This window comes from Branchiostoma lanceolatum, chromosome 2, assembly GCF_035083965.1.
Source record: "Branchiostoma lanceolatum isolate klBraLanc5 chromosome 2, klBraLanc5.hap2, whole genome shotgun sequence".
Taxonomy (NCBI): Eukaryota; Metazoa; Chordata; class Leptocardii; order Amphioxiformes; family Branchiostomatidae; genus Branchiostoma; species Branchiostoma lanceolatum.
This window is the reverse complement of record NC_089723.1, coordinates 1,200,959-1,221,868: the sequence shown is the minus strand read 5'-3', so window position 1 is coordinate 1,221,868 and position 20,910 is coordinate 1,200,959. Positions and strand designations below refer to the sequence as shown.

The following is a 20,910-nucleotide window of genomic DNA, read 5'->3' as shown; positions in this document are numbered from 1 at the left end:
ACGTCCCGCCGACCTGAAAAATGACGGACGCACATTTTCTCTATCCGCCTTTCTCCTGAAATGTTCTATTCCAAACGGATATCTCAGGCTGCCCGTTGGAAGCTTGGTTTGTTCCAGAAGGCCACAGAAACCGTTGAAGTTCAGTTGGGAGAATTATTGCGCGGTGAAAAGGAGGGAAGGCCTTGCCCTTGACCCCATGACCCCGGCAGAGGGAATAAAAGTTGGTGGATTCTGGTGCTTTCCTCATTCTGGGCGGCGCCATGTCCAACACTGCACGGTAAGTCTCTCTCTCCATCTTGCACCGGGCGGGCGCGCGCGGGCGGGCGGGGGATGGCTGTTCTGTCGCCGCCGTATTCTCCGCACCTTCCCCTAACGAGGACTTCTCCTCCACGGGAACACATCCCCGCAACAATGCTGCTGCGTTTTTCTCGACGATTTCGCAGAGTATAAGGAAAACCTGCGCGGTTTTGTCTGCCGATTTGTCTGCGGCGTAATCCTGCGGGCACGGCGGACTGTAACTAAGTCGCGCTGAAAAGTATATACTCGCACAAGTGTAGATGTTTGACCATGACTGTCTGGCGGAACAAAAGGCCGGGGCAGCGGCAGACATGAGCAGACTGGGAATCAGCGCGGGCAGGGCAGACTCTCCCCGCCGTGCCCCGTCCCTCCCCCCGCCCATTGTCGGGCTGCCGTGCGGCGGGGTCGGTGCAGCTGCGGGCCTGGCGGTTTGCCAGGTGGAGCGGCTCATAGATGCATCAAGGCTCGTGCAAATCGTGCGGGGTAATGTTGGGTGTAACAAGGACCCTGATAGTATGTGCATTTAGGTCTAGGTAGATGGGTACAGAGAGTGTTTAGCAAAGTGTATCTTTGGAACATTTCACGAGAGGTGCGAAGCTCTGCTTGGGACAGAAGGGTGTGTCGGGCAATTCGACATGCGCAACGTTTGGATGTCATACACTAACATTGCAGTAACACTTACACATAACTGTACCGTCTTACAGCTTTGTTTCCCAGTTAATACTGGATGTAACTCCACAGTACTAGTGTGCTACCTTTTGGAACTACAATGCGGCATTCAGACGTTAACAATGTAAAGCCAGCTTATAGTACTTTTTGAACTACAATGTATGTCTTCTGAGCGCTAATGAATTTCCTGTGGGAGAATATGAGGACATTTTCGACCCACCCAACCCACGTTTTCACCGGGATCATCCGTGACGCAACGGACAGGTTTTTTTTCTTAGACGTCTCAGGCTATTCTATTTATTGCAAGGTCTTTCAACCTATTACTTTAAGACGCATACCTACTTCTTGAGAAGTGCCCACTGCAAAAGGGTGTGGCTGTGATGTAACATTCGAGTCTATTAGTGAACTGAAAAATGTGAACACGCAGGCGTACAATGTCGTTTCATCTTGCGACGAACAACAGAAAATAGCAACAGCTTCTGTTAACATTTTCTTCTACAGGCCATATTCTGTATTAAGTAAGGAAGGCATACGTATCAACTTGAAAAAGACAACATACGATGTGACAAACGTTCTATGGATAGAGTCACTGCTCTTGTTCCTTTTTTGTTGAACGCACGTTGTTTTAACATAAAAAGTAACCAACACCGGTTCATCTAACCTGGCGTTTATATCTTCTACTTCTACCCTTTTAGTCCAACTATTTGACCGTGGGGGCACCACAGAAGATTTGGCAACCAGTTTTCTCCACCCTTCTAGGTTTTCCCTGTTTTTCTTAACGTTTCAGTCATTGTCATGGCTGTCCATTCTTGATATTAGCCTAAAATCTTTTACGTTATCTACCTCCCTTTCTTCCTCCTGAGACGGTTCCTCGCATGATAGTTAGTCCCGATGACCGTGACACGTGGCTGTACCACATCAGTTTTCTTAACTGTGGTTAGGAGATTTCGCTTTGACCGATGGTTTGTTTTACTACATTCCGTACTTCAGCATTTGAGATGCAGTCTCGGGATGTGATCCTAGAATCATCCGGAAGTATTTTATCTCTGTGGTCTGTAGTCGTTTCGCCTTGGTTAAAATCTGCTGGATGATTGAATGTTTTGTTCTTCTCTATTTCGTGGAGAACCTCATCATAGGATACGTGTACAGTGAATATCTACTGGATAGTACAGAGCTATGGGTACATATGAGGCTCACTATTCCTCCATTCTGGTTTGGTCAGTTGATGAGTGAGATGTCGACTAACCACGAGTCTTTGGAATGGTGGTCGTATGTGGAAAACGGACACCGTTCTGAGCGGACATTTGGCAAGTTGCTTGGTCAACTATCTACTGGTTTCGTTCGTCTTACGGCCAGCTTAGGGCTAGAGGACCAGCTAAAGAAACAGGTATTAATGTGTTTTATCTGTTTTCTACCATTTCAAACACAAAGGAATCATATCAACGAATCACGAACGGTACAAAAAACTGCGCATAGGCCCCATGTCCAATCTTTGGTCATCCTTGTTCGTGGATATATGATGAAGGTTTTCTTACTAGCAATTCACTTGGCACAATGTGTTTAACTCTGCTTCAAACTCGCGAGGCAGGTTAGACCGCTACATACATGAGGAGTTTAGGCTCTCATTGAAAAAAATGTCACATTTATTGGCATTGCTCCCTAGTTAGACCCTGACATGGTCTCTAAATCGTCCACACTCGTGTCATAACCTAGTGCCATTGACGGTCCTGTTACACGACCAGAGAAAAGGTCTGGTAAGTCCTAATATTCTCCATTATATTCTCAACCTTCTGTTTGAGGTGCCTGTAAAATGATTCTTGCATTGATTGTACATTTTTCTGAAGATGTGGCATGTGTGCAATAGCCTGGTTGCCATCCTATTTCTACCGGGGGCTCCTACACTCGCTACCCTGAAAAAAATGAGTTTAGGAGCCCCCGGTAGAAATAGGATGCGTGCATAAGGTTTACTTTAGGTTGCCCACTACTATTTTACTACCATTCTTCTGTAAAGAACATGTAACACTACTGGTGACCTGATGCGCTGGGTTCTATGACAAAACAAGCTCTGCCTGATCTTTTTTCACCAGTAACATCAACACTTACTTCAACCCGAATGCAGAAAGATACAAACATAAGTAGTTGAAATAAATGGAGAGCATTTTTCTGTGTTTCTTATGATGACTCAGATGGCTGTTTTGTATCTGACAACTGGTTTGATAACTAAGGACTTACTCAGCAATGGAAAAGCAATAACTACAGACTGTTACCGTTTTTGCTGAAATCATACGATGTAAATAGTTTTTATTTTTGCCATATTCTATGTTTTCAATCTTCATTTCGTCCGTAGTTGCAAAAACTTACAAAACTTGAATATAACGCAACTTTATTCTTTCTTGTAATTGTTCTATTCAATAGAAACGAAATACTATGACATAGCTAAGAACTGGTCTGTTTCCAACCACATCTGTTCATCTACATCTCTACCAGGTCTATAGATAAGACGTTTTAGTCAGCAAAAGAAATTTTAAGGCAACAGTTCGCATATCTCTCAGCCCTTGATCACCTCAGTGTTATTTATTTTTGGCAAAAAGCACGACAAAGAATAATTCTACACTCGTTCAATGGCTACTACATGTACATCTACCCAGAAACCAATGGAGAGCTTCAAAGATAGGCTGAAGCAACAGAAATGAGTACACTTGTGTGTACTGATATGTAGTACCAGCGACAGAAAGAAAAGTAGAGATAGAAACGACATGTATTTTATTCCTATTTTATCACTGCTCTGCATCGTCAAAAACGACAGAGATGTATGTACAATACATGTTGTTGAATGATTAGAATTGCACAAATACAATTGCCAGGTGGTGCGTAGATTCCCGCAAAAGAATGAATTGTAGAAGAAATGCAAACTTTTAACGAAAAGAGAACCAACATTAGGCGTAAACGATAACTTCTCTGGGACACTCAGAACTTGAAAACAACAGAACAAAAGGGAGCATGCAACTTTACATATGGGTTCGTTTGAAAGTAAACTGCTTTTTTATCAACGATACAAGCATTGCGTGCAAAACAAGCAGTAGATTGGAGCAAGTCATCGGGTCCTCAAGCTTTGCGAGTTCTAGGAAGATATTCCAAGAACAAGAACAAGCCAGGAAGTAAAAGTTCTGAACTGAATTAAGACAGGATACAACAACTCGTGTTAGGGTCTCAACGCAAGAGTACTTCTGTTTCGAGAAGATGTCTGTCTTGATTGTCTAGCAGGCAATGTGTGTTTTAGAACTAGCTTTAGTAAAGGGTACAGGGTATAACCTTTATCAACGGTACAGGGGATATCAACTCTGGTCAGAATCGTTTCGGTTCGATATTTTCTCACCATTCTTAACATTTTACTTAACAAATAAACAGGTCGTAACAGCTTTTGGAGAGCGCTAAGCACATTTCGCAGACAGTCCAACCTTTCTCAAAGCTGCCTTAAATTTTCTTCAAAGATGGTTGGCTTTAGCCTGATATCCAAACATATCATTGCTCCCGAGAAGACAGAAGAGACTTGGGAGCTATAACAGTTTTGGATACCGGGCTAGTTTGGCTTGCTCTTCGAACAACCATCATTGTGCACCAGCCAACTAGTTTCAGACTTTCCGTACTTTTGCGCAGTCGACTGTTTCCAGACAATTTTCTTTCTTCATCCAGTTTTTCTGATGCATTCATGTAATTGCATTTTCACGTTAGTTATACCCCCATTCCACTAGGACGGCGCACTCTCGTCGCTCTCTGCGACCTGAAAATTCGACAGAGAGCTCAACAACGTTCTTAGATAGAACAATCTTTTTTCGCTTTGTGTTTTATTTTCAGTCATACTTTTACACTATGCATTGTATTCCAATATGGAATCAAGGGTTACACAAATCCGATTTATGTCGCAGAGAGAGCACAGCGCGATCGCCGTCTGGTGGAATGGGGGAATAGTGGAAAGTATTTTCCTCTTGTCTGCCTTGGATTGCTCGTCACCAAAGCTCAGCTTCTGCAGAAAACATTGCAGCCTCTTCAAACCTACTTCAGACATTTTAACTTTCTTTAATCTATTGATTGTATAGTATCATGCATCATTAGAAAGCTTATTTACTGCTCTTAACTATGATATTGCGTTTCCTATGATGCACATTTTTGGGTTGAGCATCACCTACTTATCCGAGTAGGTCGTGAAAAAATTGCTGAAAATTTTGCTTGATCGTAGAAGCTATATTGACGAAACATATGCCCGTTGTATGTGATGATTAACATTGTGTTATACCATTGGAAAGCTTGTATATTTTCCTCAGAAATGATACATCGTCTATTATGACCATGGTTTTATACAAAGAGCAACATGACTGGATTCGTGGGAGGGTCGCCCTATAGGGCACCAAAAATGCTGAAATTCCCCTTCCAACGTCAAACACTGTGCTGGTAGGGACATTTTGGCACATTTAGTTTGTAACGTACTCGCATGGTCAGCTCCGGTGTTCAACCTTTGAATGTAGGATCATGACAAATTTGGTATCGTTGTAAAGGGTAATGAATAAGCTTTCTATTGATACATAATACTATGCAATTGATAAAGTAACAACGCAGAAATTACTGATCAAATGTAGTTTACCTGTTTTGTGCTGAGCCTAGCACTCACCTATGTTTTTCTTTATTCAAGATACGCAATGGAACATTTAATTTTCTTTAAGTACATTTAGCTTTGCGTGACACCGATATAGAAGCATTCTACTGTCGAAAAGTAAATCGCACTTATCCGTTTGTTAATCATTTTAGATACTTAGAGAGACATGCATTTTGGAAAATCGGTGCACATTTGTTTATGTTGATATGTTCTAGAGTTACGCTCTTTTTGCAGCAATGTTACTTTGAATTTGTTTGACTATGAATAAGTGGCATTGCTTAAATAAGTTGCCAAACTTGAGCGTAACGAAACTTTGTTATTGCTCTAATATCATTGACATTGTCTCGGAAAAAGAAATCAAACCCAACAAGTAAGAAAATATTGTCAGTATCAAGACTAGAGTAGTCACATACTATATTGTACCCCTATTTTATTTTTTTTGTTTCATGTAACATGTACTTGCAATTAGCCCCCGGGAAGGAACTTTCATTATTCAAGGAAGAAATAAACAAGACATAGCAAAGAACCATGATCTGTGTAAGAACAATACTCACGAGAGCAGTCGCCATGTTAGCTGACTGGAAAATACTATATATGGTGGATAAAAGCAGTTAAGCCATATTTCATACACAAGTGCTGATCTAAATAAAACTGGCTGTAAGAGACAAACAGTTGAAGAAACAAACGACCCTTATTTACCACCATACATGTTAGCTACGCCACTTTAGTTGGCAGTTTTGACCCTAACCTGCATGCTATATATATATAGTATCTTCAGAATACCTTAGACAAGTACGGAACAAAAAGCTGAATTATAGAATGATGGAAAGACATACAACAATGAAAATGAGCTTATCAATAGTATACTACTGCCGATGGTGAGAAAACAAGATTTAGCATTACAGTCTATTTATTTTGAGGCAGGATTGAACACAATCGGAAAATAGGACTTATTGAAATTTTGACTGGACTGAACAGCGCCAGTGTTTGTTAAGCTTCATTACATTTCGTTCGAGTATAGTTACAGATTGTAACATCTTACATGTATCTACTGCATGAGACAGCACAACTAAAAGTTATACGTTCTTAGTTACAATAAATGCGCAGGCAACTACAACTTGGAGCAATGCGGACATGATACTAACATTTTGTGAGAACCTTAACTTTTCATGTTAGGCTGCATATATTTTTGGCAGAAATGTTTCTTTGTCCCTGTTCTACCTGGACAGTCTTCCTATAGTTTCGTCTTTTTTTTACATATCTTTTTGATGAAACGTTATTGAAAGCCTCTGCAACCTCTATAGGTTTATGTTGGAGTTATTTAAGATTCTATGGACGGACTGAAAGAATGAAGTATGTGGAAACAAACAAAAATTCAAAAGTGAAAACACTGTATGCTACATAGTGTAGTATGTTATACGAGCGTATGTGTCTAAACTGAGGTCACCGGGTATAGACTTTGTCTGTGTAGAGAGCACACAACATATTTAATATACAAATGAGTTAATAATGGTAACCCGCATAGCCCAATTCCTAGCTGACATCTCTCCTTTGTTTCAACACAAGCCAGCCTGTCGTACAGATAAGGTTTACTAGAGCTGTTGCAAAGGCAATGGGGCATCAGAACTTGTCAGGTCTCTGTTGTCAGACCGTTATTTACGAAAGATATCGCACTATCGGCGCACGTTAAACTGTTTTATTGTCGCTCTATTCAGTCTTTGGGACACGTCAGTGACGTTACTCTTTAGGGTTTTCAATTGTAGTGTGTGGAGTGTGGAGGGGTCTATCACTTTATAGTGATCCGTCGATGAAGGTTAGACTGTTTCACAGTTTTATCCAGTTGCTTGAGTAACTGTCTTTTTGCGTACTTTATAGTGATGTAGTACTCTTGAATTAGCTCTTCGATTGTATTTTTACACGTATATTTGTATTCATTACTATTCTCCAAGCAGAGGTTTTGGTCGAGTGGGGTAGGAGTGTCCGGGATTTTTAACGTTCCTCTTCCTTCAGGAGGAGAGTGATTCGGGCCACATCCCCCCCCTCCCCCCCCGATCGAAAACTCTGCTTGGAGAATATTCATTCCTACAACTCTACTGTATTCTGGTGTAACTTGATATTTTTCTATCACTTTCATTGCCTTTTCTCATCAGAGCAGACAGTACAGTAGGGTGGGGAATGTAAACTGAAACATGTACGTTGTCCTGCCAGTCACGACGATAAATCTGCAAAATCGGGGTAAATAAATAAGATCGAGAACTGCTATCATCGACATATAAAAATGCATGTTTATTCAGTCATATGTATATATATATACATACATATCTTTCTGTTCACCTATGATGCAAACATGTCGTACTATAATGGCGTCTCCTGTCGTGTGTACTGCTATACTCAGCGTATGTAAATAAGCCCGCAGTCACCTGACACGTACCTCCCCGTACACAAATTGGATACATTTAAGTAAAATACCGCATTGTGACGTATACGAGTAACTAAATCCGTTTCTATGTGAGAAAGGTACATGTAAGTGGTTAGTTGCCTTGACATCCAGGGCCTGTGTGCCTGTTTACACCACAGACTTGTCCCGTACGGCAGGCTATACCAGTCTGGGTGTGTTTACTTCCACTGGGTTAACCCCCCCCCCCTCCCCGGCCAGGCAAACTCAAAATGTACTGTCGCATTGTGACGTATAAGAGTATCAAGATACGTTTCTATGAGAGAGAAGTGTGTACGTGGCGTGGTGTCCCGATTTCCTGAGCCTGTGTGCCTGTACACACCACAGAGCTATCCCGTACGGCAGGCTGTACTAGTCTGGGTGTGTTTACTTCCACTGAGTTAACCCCCCTCCCCCAGGCAAACTCAAAAATATACTGTCGCATTGTGACATGTAGGAGTACGAAAATCCGTTTCTATGTGAGAAAGGTACATGTAAGTGGCTAGGTGCCTCGATATCCTAGGCCTGTGTGCCTGTACACACCACAGACTTGTCCCGTACGGCAGGCTGTACTAGTCTGGGTGTGTTTACTTCCACTGAGTTAACCCCCCTCCCCTAGGCATACACAAAATACGCTGTTACATTGTGACGTATAAGAGTATCAAAATACGTTTCTATGAGAGAGAAGTGCGTGTATGTGGCGTGATGTCCCGATTCCCTGGGCTTGTGTGCCTGTTTACACCACAGACCTATCCCGTACGGCAGGCTATACTAGTCTGAGTGTGTTTACTTCCACTGAGTTAACCCCCCTCCCCCAGGCATGCACAGACAATAGCGGGCAGGGTCAAGGGAAGGGGGCTGATATCAATACCTCTTACAATCAAGCGAGCAAATTAGTGGTTTACAACGGGAGAGGGATGTTCGGGAATAATGCCGCCAATACAAAAGATTTGGATCCGCGATGTTCAGCTTATAGAGGTCATTGAACTCCAGAGGCAGGTGCTATGAATATTGATGGCGTTTGGACGCGATCACGCCATCCCTCCTGTACACCACAGCAATGGGAGCGCATCGATACGTACAGTTATACGACCGAACGCCAAAATACAGTTACTCAAGCAACTGGATAAAATTTTGAAATTTCAGACAGCAATGACAGCATCCGCTATCTTTCGTCAGTGACAAAAGGAAAGAACTGGAGAACCAGGTTTTATGCCAAAACGTTTTTTGCGTATCTTATTACCTGGATCCATCACCAACGTATACTACCAAACGGTACAGTCGTTAATACTTTAATGATTTCAGTGGGCACCAAACGTGCACTGCTATTTTCGGGACCGCAAGTCCTATTTCTGGCGTGCTATTACGTCCCGCACGATGACATACCGTCCGCCGACGTGTACGGCAACCTTATGCTAGGGTCACATTTCCTAACCGGGGCCCGGCCGGGCTGTTTGCGGAAACGAAAAATCAAAGTGTGTGTCAATAACTTTGCACGAGCTATGCGCTCTTAAATAATTTTGGGTACGTTTTGCGTTTCTGTTGTCTTTTATATCATACTTTTCGTTGCAAAAGACTGCCCGGCCGGGCCCCGGATCGGAAATGTGACCCAAGCATTACCCGTCATAAAACCGGTGACACGCAGCAGGAAAATGGCTCAACCGACGAGACTGCGAGCTCTAAATGAAATATATTTTTTCCGCAATGTCCTCTTGATCAGTACTAAGGGATCATTTTAAGGCAAAAAGTATGCTCGACCCTATGGCAATTCTGAAATTTGGTGACCTTCAGAAGATCAACAGATCCGGCCGAGGGTCATTGACAGAGTGACGTCAGGATAAGGAAGCTCGGTTTCCTACGGCATATCCACGACTGTTACAAAAATGCCCTCCATTCACTGTGGCAAACCTAAGTGACGTATAAGACATGTCTGTAGCTGATGCGTCTTAGCCCCATTCGCAGGCCTTCCAGGCGGCGCCGGCGTTTATTTTTCAACATGTCGAGGCTACGTTTTTTTCCTGGAGGGATCGTTTTGTGGTCCTTGAGCAAAGTCGATCTCTTCATCAAATGACCCTGGCCCGATATGTTTACAATTGCGAATCAGCGTTCCCCAAACCAAACGCCGGCGCAAGATAGAAGGTCTGCACAGGAGGCTACATGTTTGTACTCCTCATGTTGTGCATGAGTGGCACGTCCTACGTGTGTAGATATATGCTTTATTCAACATGAAGGAGCCTCTCACATCTCCATGGCGCCTGGCACAGATGGGAGAAGTCCTGCTGCTGGTCTCCTTACGCCACACACAACATTAGAGTCGCCAACAGGTTCCACCTGGTTAGATAAAGAATAAATGAAACGAAACAACAACGCCAGGCACCTGCTGGAGGGGTTGTTCAAGGGTAACTGACAAACATTACAGATCAACACTATTCACTATATTCCTATTTCCCGAGAACCATAATAGAATGGAACTCGTTGTCGTCAAGTACTGTAGGAGCACCCTCACTAAGTAGCTTTAAACGACGGTTGCAGTCAGATGTGCAAAGACTAGGTGTAACAGACCGTTCGGTGTAATATTTCCAGCTGCTGCCACGCCGCGTGCCTGCTAATACCGGATGTATAGATTCAGATTCTTAAACACAACATAACGTGTTCAAACAACGAACAACAAACCCCAAAAATCTCATAGTAAAACCGTCATTCTGATCTAAACATGGCAGGCCAGTCTCTTATACTCTCATTCCACTAGTGCGACGACCTCGCTCTCTCTGCGACCTAGAATTGACCAGAGCTTGTTGTGTTTTGAGTCATACTTTTCCATTTTGCATGATATTCCATTTATGAAATCGAGGGTTACACACAAATCCGGCTTAGGTCGCAGCGAGGTAGCAGAGTGCCGTCTAGTGAAATGGGGGCCTTATGAAGGACATTTCTATTCGGTGACACATTAATAGAATCTTAAACACATTGTGTAGCCATGCAGTTTGGTTCAGAGCAACGTTCCAGTAGTCAACTGTTCAATTGTCCTGCTTTCCTCAACAAATGTAGTCATTTCAGGCACTTTAAGAATATACAGTGAATATAAACGAAAAGTCATGGATACATTGTCAGATTTCCTCATTTTTGATATCTTCTATGAAAATTTCAAAATATCAGTATATTATCTTTACAATTTGTGGGAATTTCAAAATATCTTCATACGTACTGTTCGATATTCCTGGACTAAACTATTCCTGCATTAGAAAAATGTAGGTCATCTGTTTTTTAAGTGAAGTTCTGACATACATTTTGTATGTCTACAACCATTTCTGATATATTGCTGCGCTTAATTAATTTCTCAACGAAACCTTTTCATCAGTATTTTTTAAAAGTAAAACTTTACCACGTTTTCTAAATAAATGTAGCCATGCTTATGTAGTATGTACTTTGTTCTTTGTTTGTCTGGCTGAAGTTTTCCCGTCATGGACTTCTCATTCACTGTCTAAAATGTTAAACACAAAAATTGCATGTATAACTAGTATTTTCACTTGATCTCCTGTGTATTTCACGTTGAATTATTGCTTTACTGTATGGAAGAACAATTTGTACGGGTCTTAGACACTTGTTTTGTCATTCTACTTTGTGGTAAATTGTAAGAATATATACTTACGTGATGATTCCTGTAAGTTTATCTGTTACTAACAATTGCAATGCTGACATAACTGTTCATCAAACAATACACGCGCGCTTTTTGAATATACGTGTAGTTTTGCCAAAGATCTAGAAACCCCCAAAAATCCTACCCAGTTGCTTGAGTATCTGCTTTTTTTTATAGTATTCTATTACCTGCATGTTCTTCGGCATACGTGTCGTTTCGTTATTTCTGTACATTTATCTATACCTACCAACTAAGACGAAAGCTTAGGGAAGAGTTGTGGACTATGCTTAATGGCCATCAAAAAGGCACTTCTACATTATCATTGTAATAATCTGGAACCCCACGGACACACTGCTCTTCGGGGGTGTGCAAATTCAAGGTCAACAATGAATACAATAAAACCTTTATCTGGCGTGCACGCTATTAGAAGGGAAATTGTTCATGCACGGATTTTATGGGAAACTAACGAAATTACATAATTTTATTTCATGCCATAAAAAATCTGATAATCTGCACGTTTTGTTGTAATCGACGATCTTCGCAAGTAATACGTGAATACAGACTAATATCAGTTACTTTAACATTTACAAAATTGTAATATCTTCGATATGGTTCGATACATCTACAGGTAGATTCTCGTAACATATAGACCATCAACTTGTCTTGTTCACATTCACATTTCTTTTATCCATTTTGTATTTATGCATGTATATCGACATTGTTTTTTATTATTGTTCTATATTTGTGCTTTTTAGTAGAAGGTCTTATATAAGCAATTGTGCTTTTTCCCTAATACTCTTAAAATATATGTGAAAAAAAGTGTAGTCGGTGCACATGATGCGTTGGTTCCTGGGGCCTCATAACGCTTGATTTTATTCTATTTTATTTACTTATTTGGCTGTAACAAAAATTACAGCCAGGGCTACCCAGCTAGCCGAAGGTTATTACAAAGGGTTAGCTCTGGAAACTGAACAATATGCAAAATTTAATACAAACTTTCACAAAGGACATTGAAACGTTTACGACTAAAATACATAAAAAGGCGTACACGAAACTAGCACGAAACTACAGCGCATATAAAAAAAGAATCTGCACGAGACTACCCCGTTGAAAAAGTAGCCCGGTCCGTCCTTTGTGCCCACGTTTCCATCGCCACAAAAGGCCTTTGACCGGCTCGTCCCGGCTCTGTGTGACGACACGACCCCGCACGGAGCCGATTTGTCGCCCATCACACTTTCGACACGCTGGGCGGGAACAATGGCCGACGAGTCGGTACTCTTACCGCACAAACTACGGGTAAAAACACACACATAGTCTACAACAGGCTTCTCTGGCGGCAGTCGGTACTTTTACCGCACAAAGCACGGGACAAACACATGTCTCCAACAGGCTTCTCTGGCTGCTGGAAGAGTTGATAGACATTTGCTAGAGGAGTCAGACGGCCAAAGAGTAACAACAAGTGTGTCTTATTCTCTGGCAAATCTGGCTACTATTTTTCAGTAACCAAATGAATCCGGTGAAGACTAAGACACGTGGTAACTTGCGTAGGTTTAGATAACATGAAATAAAAGCAGAGACGTAAAAACTTATCACAAACGTGTAGGTGTCAAATGTAGGGGTGCTTTACTGGGATGACTGACCACTGTGAATAGATGAGGTAAAATGAGACACCAGATTCTCGTGTTTTTGTTCAAAACAGTTGGATTTCGAAGTGCTTCAGTTGGTGAAGTGCTTAAGGATCATTAATAATGTTTTATTTGCAAGTTCTTGCCCGAGGGCTAATTGCAACATGAAACAATGCATAGAAAGGGTATACTGTACAGATAGTGCGAGTTAACAATGATGACAAGTGGAACAAATGGCTGTTCCAAGGACTCCTACGGAATACAATCTACCCTTTTGGGGGTTTGACTTCTTTTGGGGAAGCAGTGGGAGACGAAGTGTCCCACTTTTGTTATGAGTGTAGTGTTCTGCCTTCTGCATTTTCTGTGATGGTTTTTGTATCAAGCGGCAGAGAAGCGTCACGGCGACGCCTTACAAAAGCGTCGTGATTGCGCGTGATTTCGGATCACGATGAGGCGTCACGAGATGACAAAGTTGTTTACAACAAAACGTCCTTCATTTTCATTCACGCGGGGGAGAGAGCAGGTGCTGCATTAGGAAAAACAACCACTCTAAAACTGCGCTATTAACTTGAAGTGTGGAAAATATACACAATTATGAACACCGAACATTACTAGCCTCCACCAGGCCCTCCTACGGGCGTATGGATCGTAGAATTCGTCAGAAAAAGGAATAGTTAGCCAGTAGAGTCAGTCCACGGTGAAGATCACATTTCGTCCGTGTAGGAGCCTGCAAATGAAACCCTGGCATATATTTTCCCTATAGCCGGCGTAGTTAGTCTGGTAGAGACTAGAACAATTACATCCGTGACTAGTTTTATCAGGTTAGTGAATGACTGAATGGCAAAATTTCTTTTATTCAAAGCCATGTATGTACGCGAGTTGTACTCGGTTGTGAATAGTGAATAAAAGACCTTTGCTATTCAATCGAACATTACAGTTTATAGAATATAGTTAGCCGTAGAGGCGAAAGGGAGACACATGTTTACTGTTCTAGTTGTTTTGGACTGCAACAGTTTTAATCACTAACGTTCAAAGTGCAACTCAAATAGATCTTTTTTGACAAACATTTTAACCATACACACAACAAAAGAGTTTGCTAATATGGGGAGATTTCGAGACGAACTCTGTCTCTTTATCAACCCGGTAAAACCATTTATTGTCTCCAAAAGCATCGAAAAGTACTTTTTATTCTATTGTGTGCTGCTCGAACGGGTAAGCCGGTGTTTATACGCATGTCTGTCGTTAATCAGAGTTAAAATTGGAAATGACATTATCAGCGCTAAGCCGGGCCTCCAGGGCCGAGCACCATCCCGGGTACTCGGCAAATCTCCACAGAAGCGTCCCGGGACCCCAAGGGGGTCGGGCTCCATCCCCAGGGGGTAGGGATTCGATATACCGCGACCTTGAACTAAGATTAGCCTCTTACGCGTGCGCAGTTAGGGAAACGACGAAACATGCTCGATCTTCAAATTTTACACCCTTAGGTTCGAATGAAAATCTCCCTTATTGCAGCCTACCTGGAGAGATTAGTAGTGCTTTCATGAAAAGAGGACTTAAAAGGAGAGATACTCCAAACGTTAAACACCCAAAAATATGTACACTTGATACTATTTTAATCAATGATACAACGAAACATTCGCATGTCTTCGCTTTACATACAGCAAATAGGTCAAGGCCCAATTCAGCATTCAAACTGTACTGAGGGCTACAACACAACAGTGTTCAGCTACTGTAGACTTGCTGGTAGAGTTGTTGTTACGTTTATTTGAGATAACCGAATGGTCTGCTAAACAATTTATGTTTTTATTACTGGTACTATCCGGGCTGACACAGTGCATTCATGACCATATCAAAAATAGGTCTAATTTAACCAAAAGAACAAAATAATCGGCCCAACGAAAGGACTTGTTTAACCCTTCAGCACTGTACTGATGCAAACTTGGTGTTTTTATACCGTGGCCTCGTGTCATTTTTTTATCATATCTTTTTACCATGTTTGCCAACTATTTGACAACGCTCTATTGATTAGGCCCTCGATTCTTGATCACAAATTATCCGCGGTTTTAGACATTTTAGTGTCTTAATTGTTGTTTACAGATTCGATGGCCGTCAGTGGCCCAGCGTAGGTATCTGTCAGTTGTTTTGACCATGGCAAATTGAGTCAAACTATAACGGGAGAATCGCATTAAGATGGGAGCATTGTGATGTGTGATTCTACTCCATCGAATGTTGATTATTATACCTTATGGTCGTAGTGAATGAACAGCATGAAGCCTTTCTGAGCACATGTGCAAGAAAAGACCAATCTCCCATGCACTGCACTAAAATGAACTCTAGAGCACGTTGAGCAAAATGTGAATGAAATACTGAGATGTAGGACTACTTCCACCGTAGAGCCCTTCTAACACTGCGGAAAAGCCTTATAACAAGTAACTTAGAATTTAGAGTCAGTATCTAGTATAGAGTAGACACATGGTATACTGTTCTACATTATTTGTCTGTCTTTGTCTTGTTACTTGCAATAAACTTATCATTGCTACTATAACAGAGGTGTAATGCTAAAGATAGCTAAAGAAGACAAAAATAGTCCGATTCTGTCTGTCGTGCTTCTTATGCCCTTCAAGTTATGTAATAACAACGATATAAGAATGACATAGCTTTGTCTTCCTGCAGAAAGGGCTCACGGGGCTTCTCTATGATATAAAAATCTAACATTTTCTTCCCTGAAGACAAAAATAGTCCGAATTACAAAGCTTTAGTTTCTTTGTCTTTTGAGTACTAGTAAATCTTTTGGACGAACATTTATGATGTAAGAAATAAAATAATTATATACTCCGTGGTTCGTCTTGGACCAAATATACAACGTTTTTCCAGAAATAGCTTCTTATTATACTTAATTGCCTCCCAGGCTTGAGCACGTCCATTCATGTCCTTACACAACCCTGAACCGCTCGGACTTCAGCACAAAGAAAATGCACCCTTAACGGCGCCGCGGAGTTATCTCTTTTCTATCTTCTTATGCCATTACAGTTATGTAATAACAATGATGTAAAAATACAATATCTTCGTCCTCCTACAGAAAAGGCTCACCTCGCTCCTTTTTGGCATAAAAATCAAACATTTTCCCTGAAGACAAAAATAGTCGGGATTTGAAAGCTTTCTGTATTTTGTCTTTTGAGTAAACCAAAATGGAGAGGACAAACTATCATGATATAAGATATGAGATAGCTACATGTATGTCTGTCCGCAGAATATGCTCTGGTGGCTCTTCTTTGTGACATAAAATTCCAACATTGTTCCAGAAATAGCTTTTTATTATACCTAAAATCCATGTACGGCAATCCATGTCCTTACACAACCCTGATCATGAACCGCTCGGACTTCAGTACAAGGAAAGCGCCCCCTTAACGAGAGTTACTTCTTTTCTATCATCCACACGATGTGGACGAAGCCACGACTCTCAAGTACGCCACCTCAGGCTCAATTAGCGCCCTAATTAACATCTGGAGAACTCGTCATGACATGCGCTAAAAACCTGGAGAACGAATTCCTGGCCTGACCTGATAAGGGTCACGTGGGCTGTGACGCGGGAAGGAGAGTCTCCCATAATGCATCTGCGTGGGTGGGGAGGAAGTAGGGCGTTGGATGACGTCATGCGTTATAATTGTTGAGAAAATCAGGTTTCACCTTGTTAATGAACCCAAATGATCCCCACACAGTTAAACACGTGTATCGTGCACCCCAGTTTCTCACCAGCTCCTCTGTCTCTGATAGGAGAGACGTGTACGGGAAATACTAGTATGCAGATCGACAGGGCATCTTAACGTCATGGTCATGTCTGACCACCATACCATTCATGATTCGAAAACTTAATCAAACTTAGACATATAAAGAGTGCGACATCAGCATAAACTCACAATTGTAGCGAGGAGAAGTAGAATTTATCTAGTGATAGTCATATTCTTTTGTATCCGTTAACTGTACTTGTTATTTTGTTTTGTTGTGACCTGTACTTAGCCAAGTGTGGCAGAAATGTGCAATAAAGGCCTTCATTCATTGTTGTCTGCTATGCGCAACTATGAACAGCAGATGCGGTACCCATCCTTTCTACAGGACATTTTTGCGACATGCCTACTCAAGGGCAACGTTACGTTCGAAGCACATCCATACTTCATGATTATTTAAAAGAGGTATATTTTCGTGTAACTGCAAACATAACGTTACATCTTATGCTACTTTGGGGTATGTAATTATTCATATGGTAATGTTTCGAACATCTATTTACCAACAGGTTTCACGATTGGCATCTGTAGCAAGATGAACAAATAAATATCAACAAAACATTTGATGTAATTTTAAAATACTACAACCATAAGCACAACCATATACAGTCTCCCTGATCTAGGAACATCCGACTGCACCCCTGTGCCTGTTTTACCGAACGTTCTAAATGCTATTATCAACTCGCTGATACATATTTGCACCGAGCACCTGGCCGTGATCAAACGTTACCAATGTCGTCATCAGCACTTAACTGGTTCATGTTTGTACCCCACACCTCTGGGTTAGCAAAGTTGGGAACATTATCAGAGCCTGTATTGTCGTCCCAAATCGACTTAAGCACTTACTTAATTTGCCCCAGGCTGAATGATCCGCATAAGCCCTGGTGTACTTTGCAATTCCCCAAGTGTGTGTATTTAGCCACGGGGCACTGATTGTAGTTTTAGGACATGTTCCTTAGAGTTGTCTTGTTTCTACGTTTTAAGTTTTGATGACACTCTAGGTTAACTTGAGTTTGGTCAGGGGTTTATACTTTAGTTAGTTTATTGGTTTGACTGAAATATCACATACATGAGACAGCAAACGTTGCCCAACTAGCTTGTTGCAGGAGAAGATACAGTGAATTACACAATCAGTGAGTTACAAGGTAAAAATTACGTTAGAATTTACATCAGGTACATCTATATACAAATTATCATAATTATCAATTGGTCAGTAAATGACTTTTCAGTGGTAGACAGGGAATAAACTAACTTACACCATACCACCGTGCTTATCTACATTATACGATAGGATCAAACAATATGACATAACGTAGTACTATAGGATTCATTATGATAATGCAAAATACATTCTATCAAATATAAACAACCAAGAAACATGACATTGCATAGCAAAATACCCATTATATAACAGCCACCCTGCCATGTCTCCAAAGCAGCCGCTAGTCCCTTGACATCGGCACTCCTTCTCACCTGGCGCGCTGCCAATGTTTATAATAGCAGATCTCCACATCTTGCGTAACTACAATCTGCAGTAGAGTTTGCCCTTGAACATGGATGACGATGTTGATGATGATAATGAGGGGTTGACAAAGTGGAAGAGCCATTGCAGCGTGGATAAACTGTTTATGTTTATCCACAATTTGTAAATACTGTAAGTCCAAGGCGGTCGAAGACGAAACACATTTTATTTCCAAGTGTCTATTTAACAGTGACGAAAGAACCGAATTATTTAAACAAGTTACCACGACATACCCCTACTTCTACACATTCACGGATGAAAAAAAAGCTACCTTTCTCTTGAAATCACAGAACCCACAAATACTATAAAAAGTGGGACTTTTCGTCTTCCTCTGCCTCCAAAAAAGAAGTCAAACCCGGCTGGAGTAGATATAGCAAACAATTGTATTTAGTACCAGTAGCCTATTGTTACAACAAAGTCAGACACAGTTAACTGACGCATGTATGTTTTCCCAATGTTTTACCATGTATTTGCAATAAGCCCACGGACATGAACTTGCAATAAACTTCTATGTTTCAGCATGTTTATAAACAGCACGTTCACAATCTCAGAGCATCGCAAACTTTACAAACAACCACATCCATGTTTCAATAAACGATTATAGACGCACTTTATTGGATACCCTCCAACTAATTCATTGTTTTTTAACAGTATTTCATTGGCAAAACTCGTATGATTTTCCATGGTATGTGCTGATGGAATGTTGTACTTTCAGTAGAAATATGAACTAGCGGTTTGTGTCTGCAGTAAAGTTTGTGTGTTGTTTGTCCTGATGTTTATGAACACATACATGTAGAGCTAATGCCAGTGCTAACGTTAGACATTATTATGAGTGTTTTGTCCTTAATTCTGCAAAAGCACACTGTATGATGTTGTCCTTTTGCACGTTAAAGATGTCGTGTTAGATATGTTTTAATTTTTCATGTATCACACACAATCAGCGGTGTGTTTTAGTACAGTGAAGTCTGTGTGATGCTTTTTGTCCTGATGTTTACGACCCCGCAGTGATAACTTCATAGATTCTTATGAGTCCTTCATCCTTAATTCTGCAAACTACACTGTATGAAATATTGTCCTTTTGCACGCTATCGAGATGAATATTTGGTTTAAGTTTCGTGTATCACACACCTTGATCTTTTTTTTGTCAGGTTGAAAACTTTTGGTTTTATTGTAAATAATTGAAGGTCATTGAAAGGTGAGGGTATGACTATCAAATATGTTCCAACTTATAAATGCTTCTCAATGAAATATCAGCTCTAATAACGCCCCACAATATCAACGTGTAATCGTCGTCTATTCTTAGCATGATGATCTTCTTTAAATAACTCCAGAATAGAGAGAGAGACGCTGCATATTCATCACTATACTTTAACGATGGCACTTGCCCAAGTGTATGCCAATTAAATCTGGAACCAATATCAATAAACAGTACAGACAATTATTTTCCTCTTTTAACGCTACAATCTTTTCATTATGCAACAAACATTAGACTAACGAAAAAACTCGAATTACGAGTTTTGTCTCTCGAATTTTACAGTTAGTTAAAGTTGAGGTTTAAGTACCTTCCCCAACAGATGGTGCATAGGGCGACGCCCATCTCCGTTTCAGTACCCCTTGGGCCACACAGCTTTGTGCAATCACTACAACAGTGGCTAGTCCATTGGTATGAACCATGGATGGAAATTGGGGACGACATTAGCTTCATCAGTAACAGTACGGGAAGTTATTTCCTTCTAACAACGTTAGAATCCTTCCATCAGGCAACAAACATTAGACTAACGAAAAAACACGAATTATGAGTTTTTGTCTCTCGAGTTTCTGGAAGATTCTAATTAAAGTTTAAGACTTCCCAGCCGTTGATTGACCCTTGTTCTCCCGCCCTCGCCCTTATCAATGTATCAAAGCAGCGCGGACAATGCAGCCTGCAGGGCGGGATCAAGTCGCCCAGCGAGGTGGAAACACACAATTACCCAAACAAACGCGCCCCCATGCGCCCGTGGTTACAAACATACACGCCGGGCCGCGGACACAAAGGGTCCGCAGATAGTCAGAATTACTCTCCAAGCAGAGGAATGGTGTCCGGCTCGTTTTTGACATGTTTTTATGCGTTTTTGGTGGGCTTTGGTGCGAGAAAAACACCAAAAATCACGTCAAAAACCAGCCGGACCCATTCCTCTGCTTGGAGAGTAATCAAGGATAGAGACTCTCGGGACGTAGTGAGGCCTGTTTTGTGAAAGGAACGTGCATGTACGTGTAGGATTGTACATTTCTTTCTGTTTCCTTTTCAAAATGG

At 41.3% G+C, this 20,910-nt stretch overlaps 1 protein-coding gene across 1 annotated transcript in view; it reads left to right on the top strand.

Annotated features, from left to right (window-relative positions):
- Positions 1-221: 221 nt before the first annotated feature.
- The window catches only part of LOC136427148 (uncharacterized), a 64,893-nt gene continuing 44,204 nt past the window's right edge, over positions 222-20,910 (top strand). The window contains exon 1 of the mRNA XM_066415907.1: positions 222-277. Coding sequence (XP_066272004.1) covers positions 261-277 — 17 coding nt within the window. The 5' untranslated portion in view covers positions 222-260. The remainder of the gene's footprint in view (positions 278-20,910) is intronic.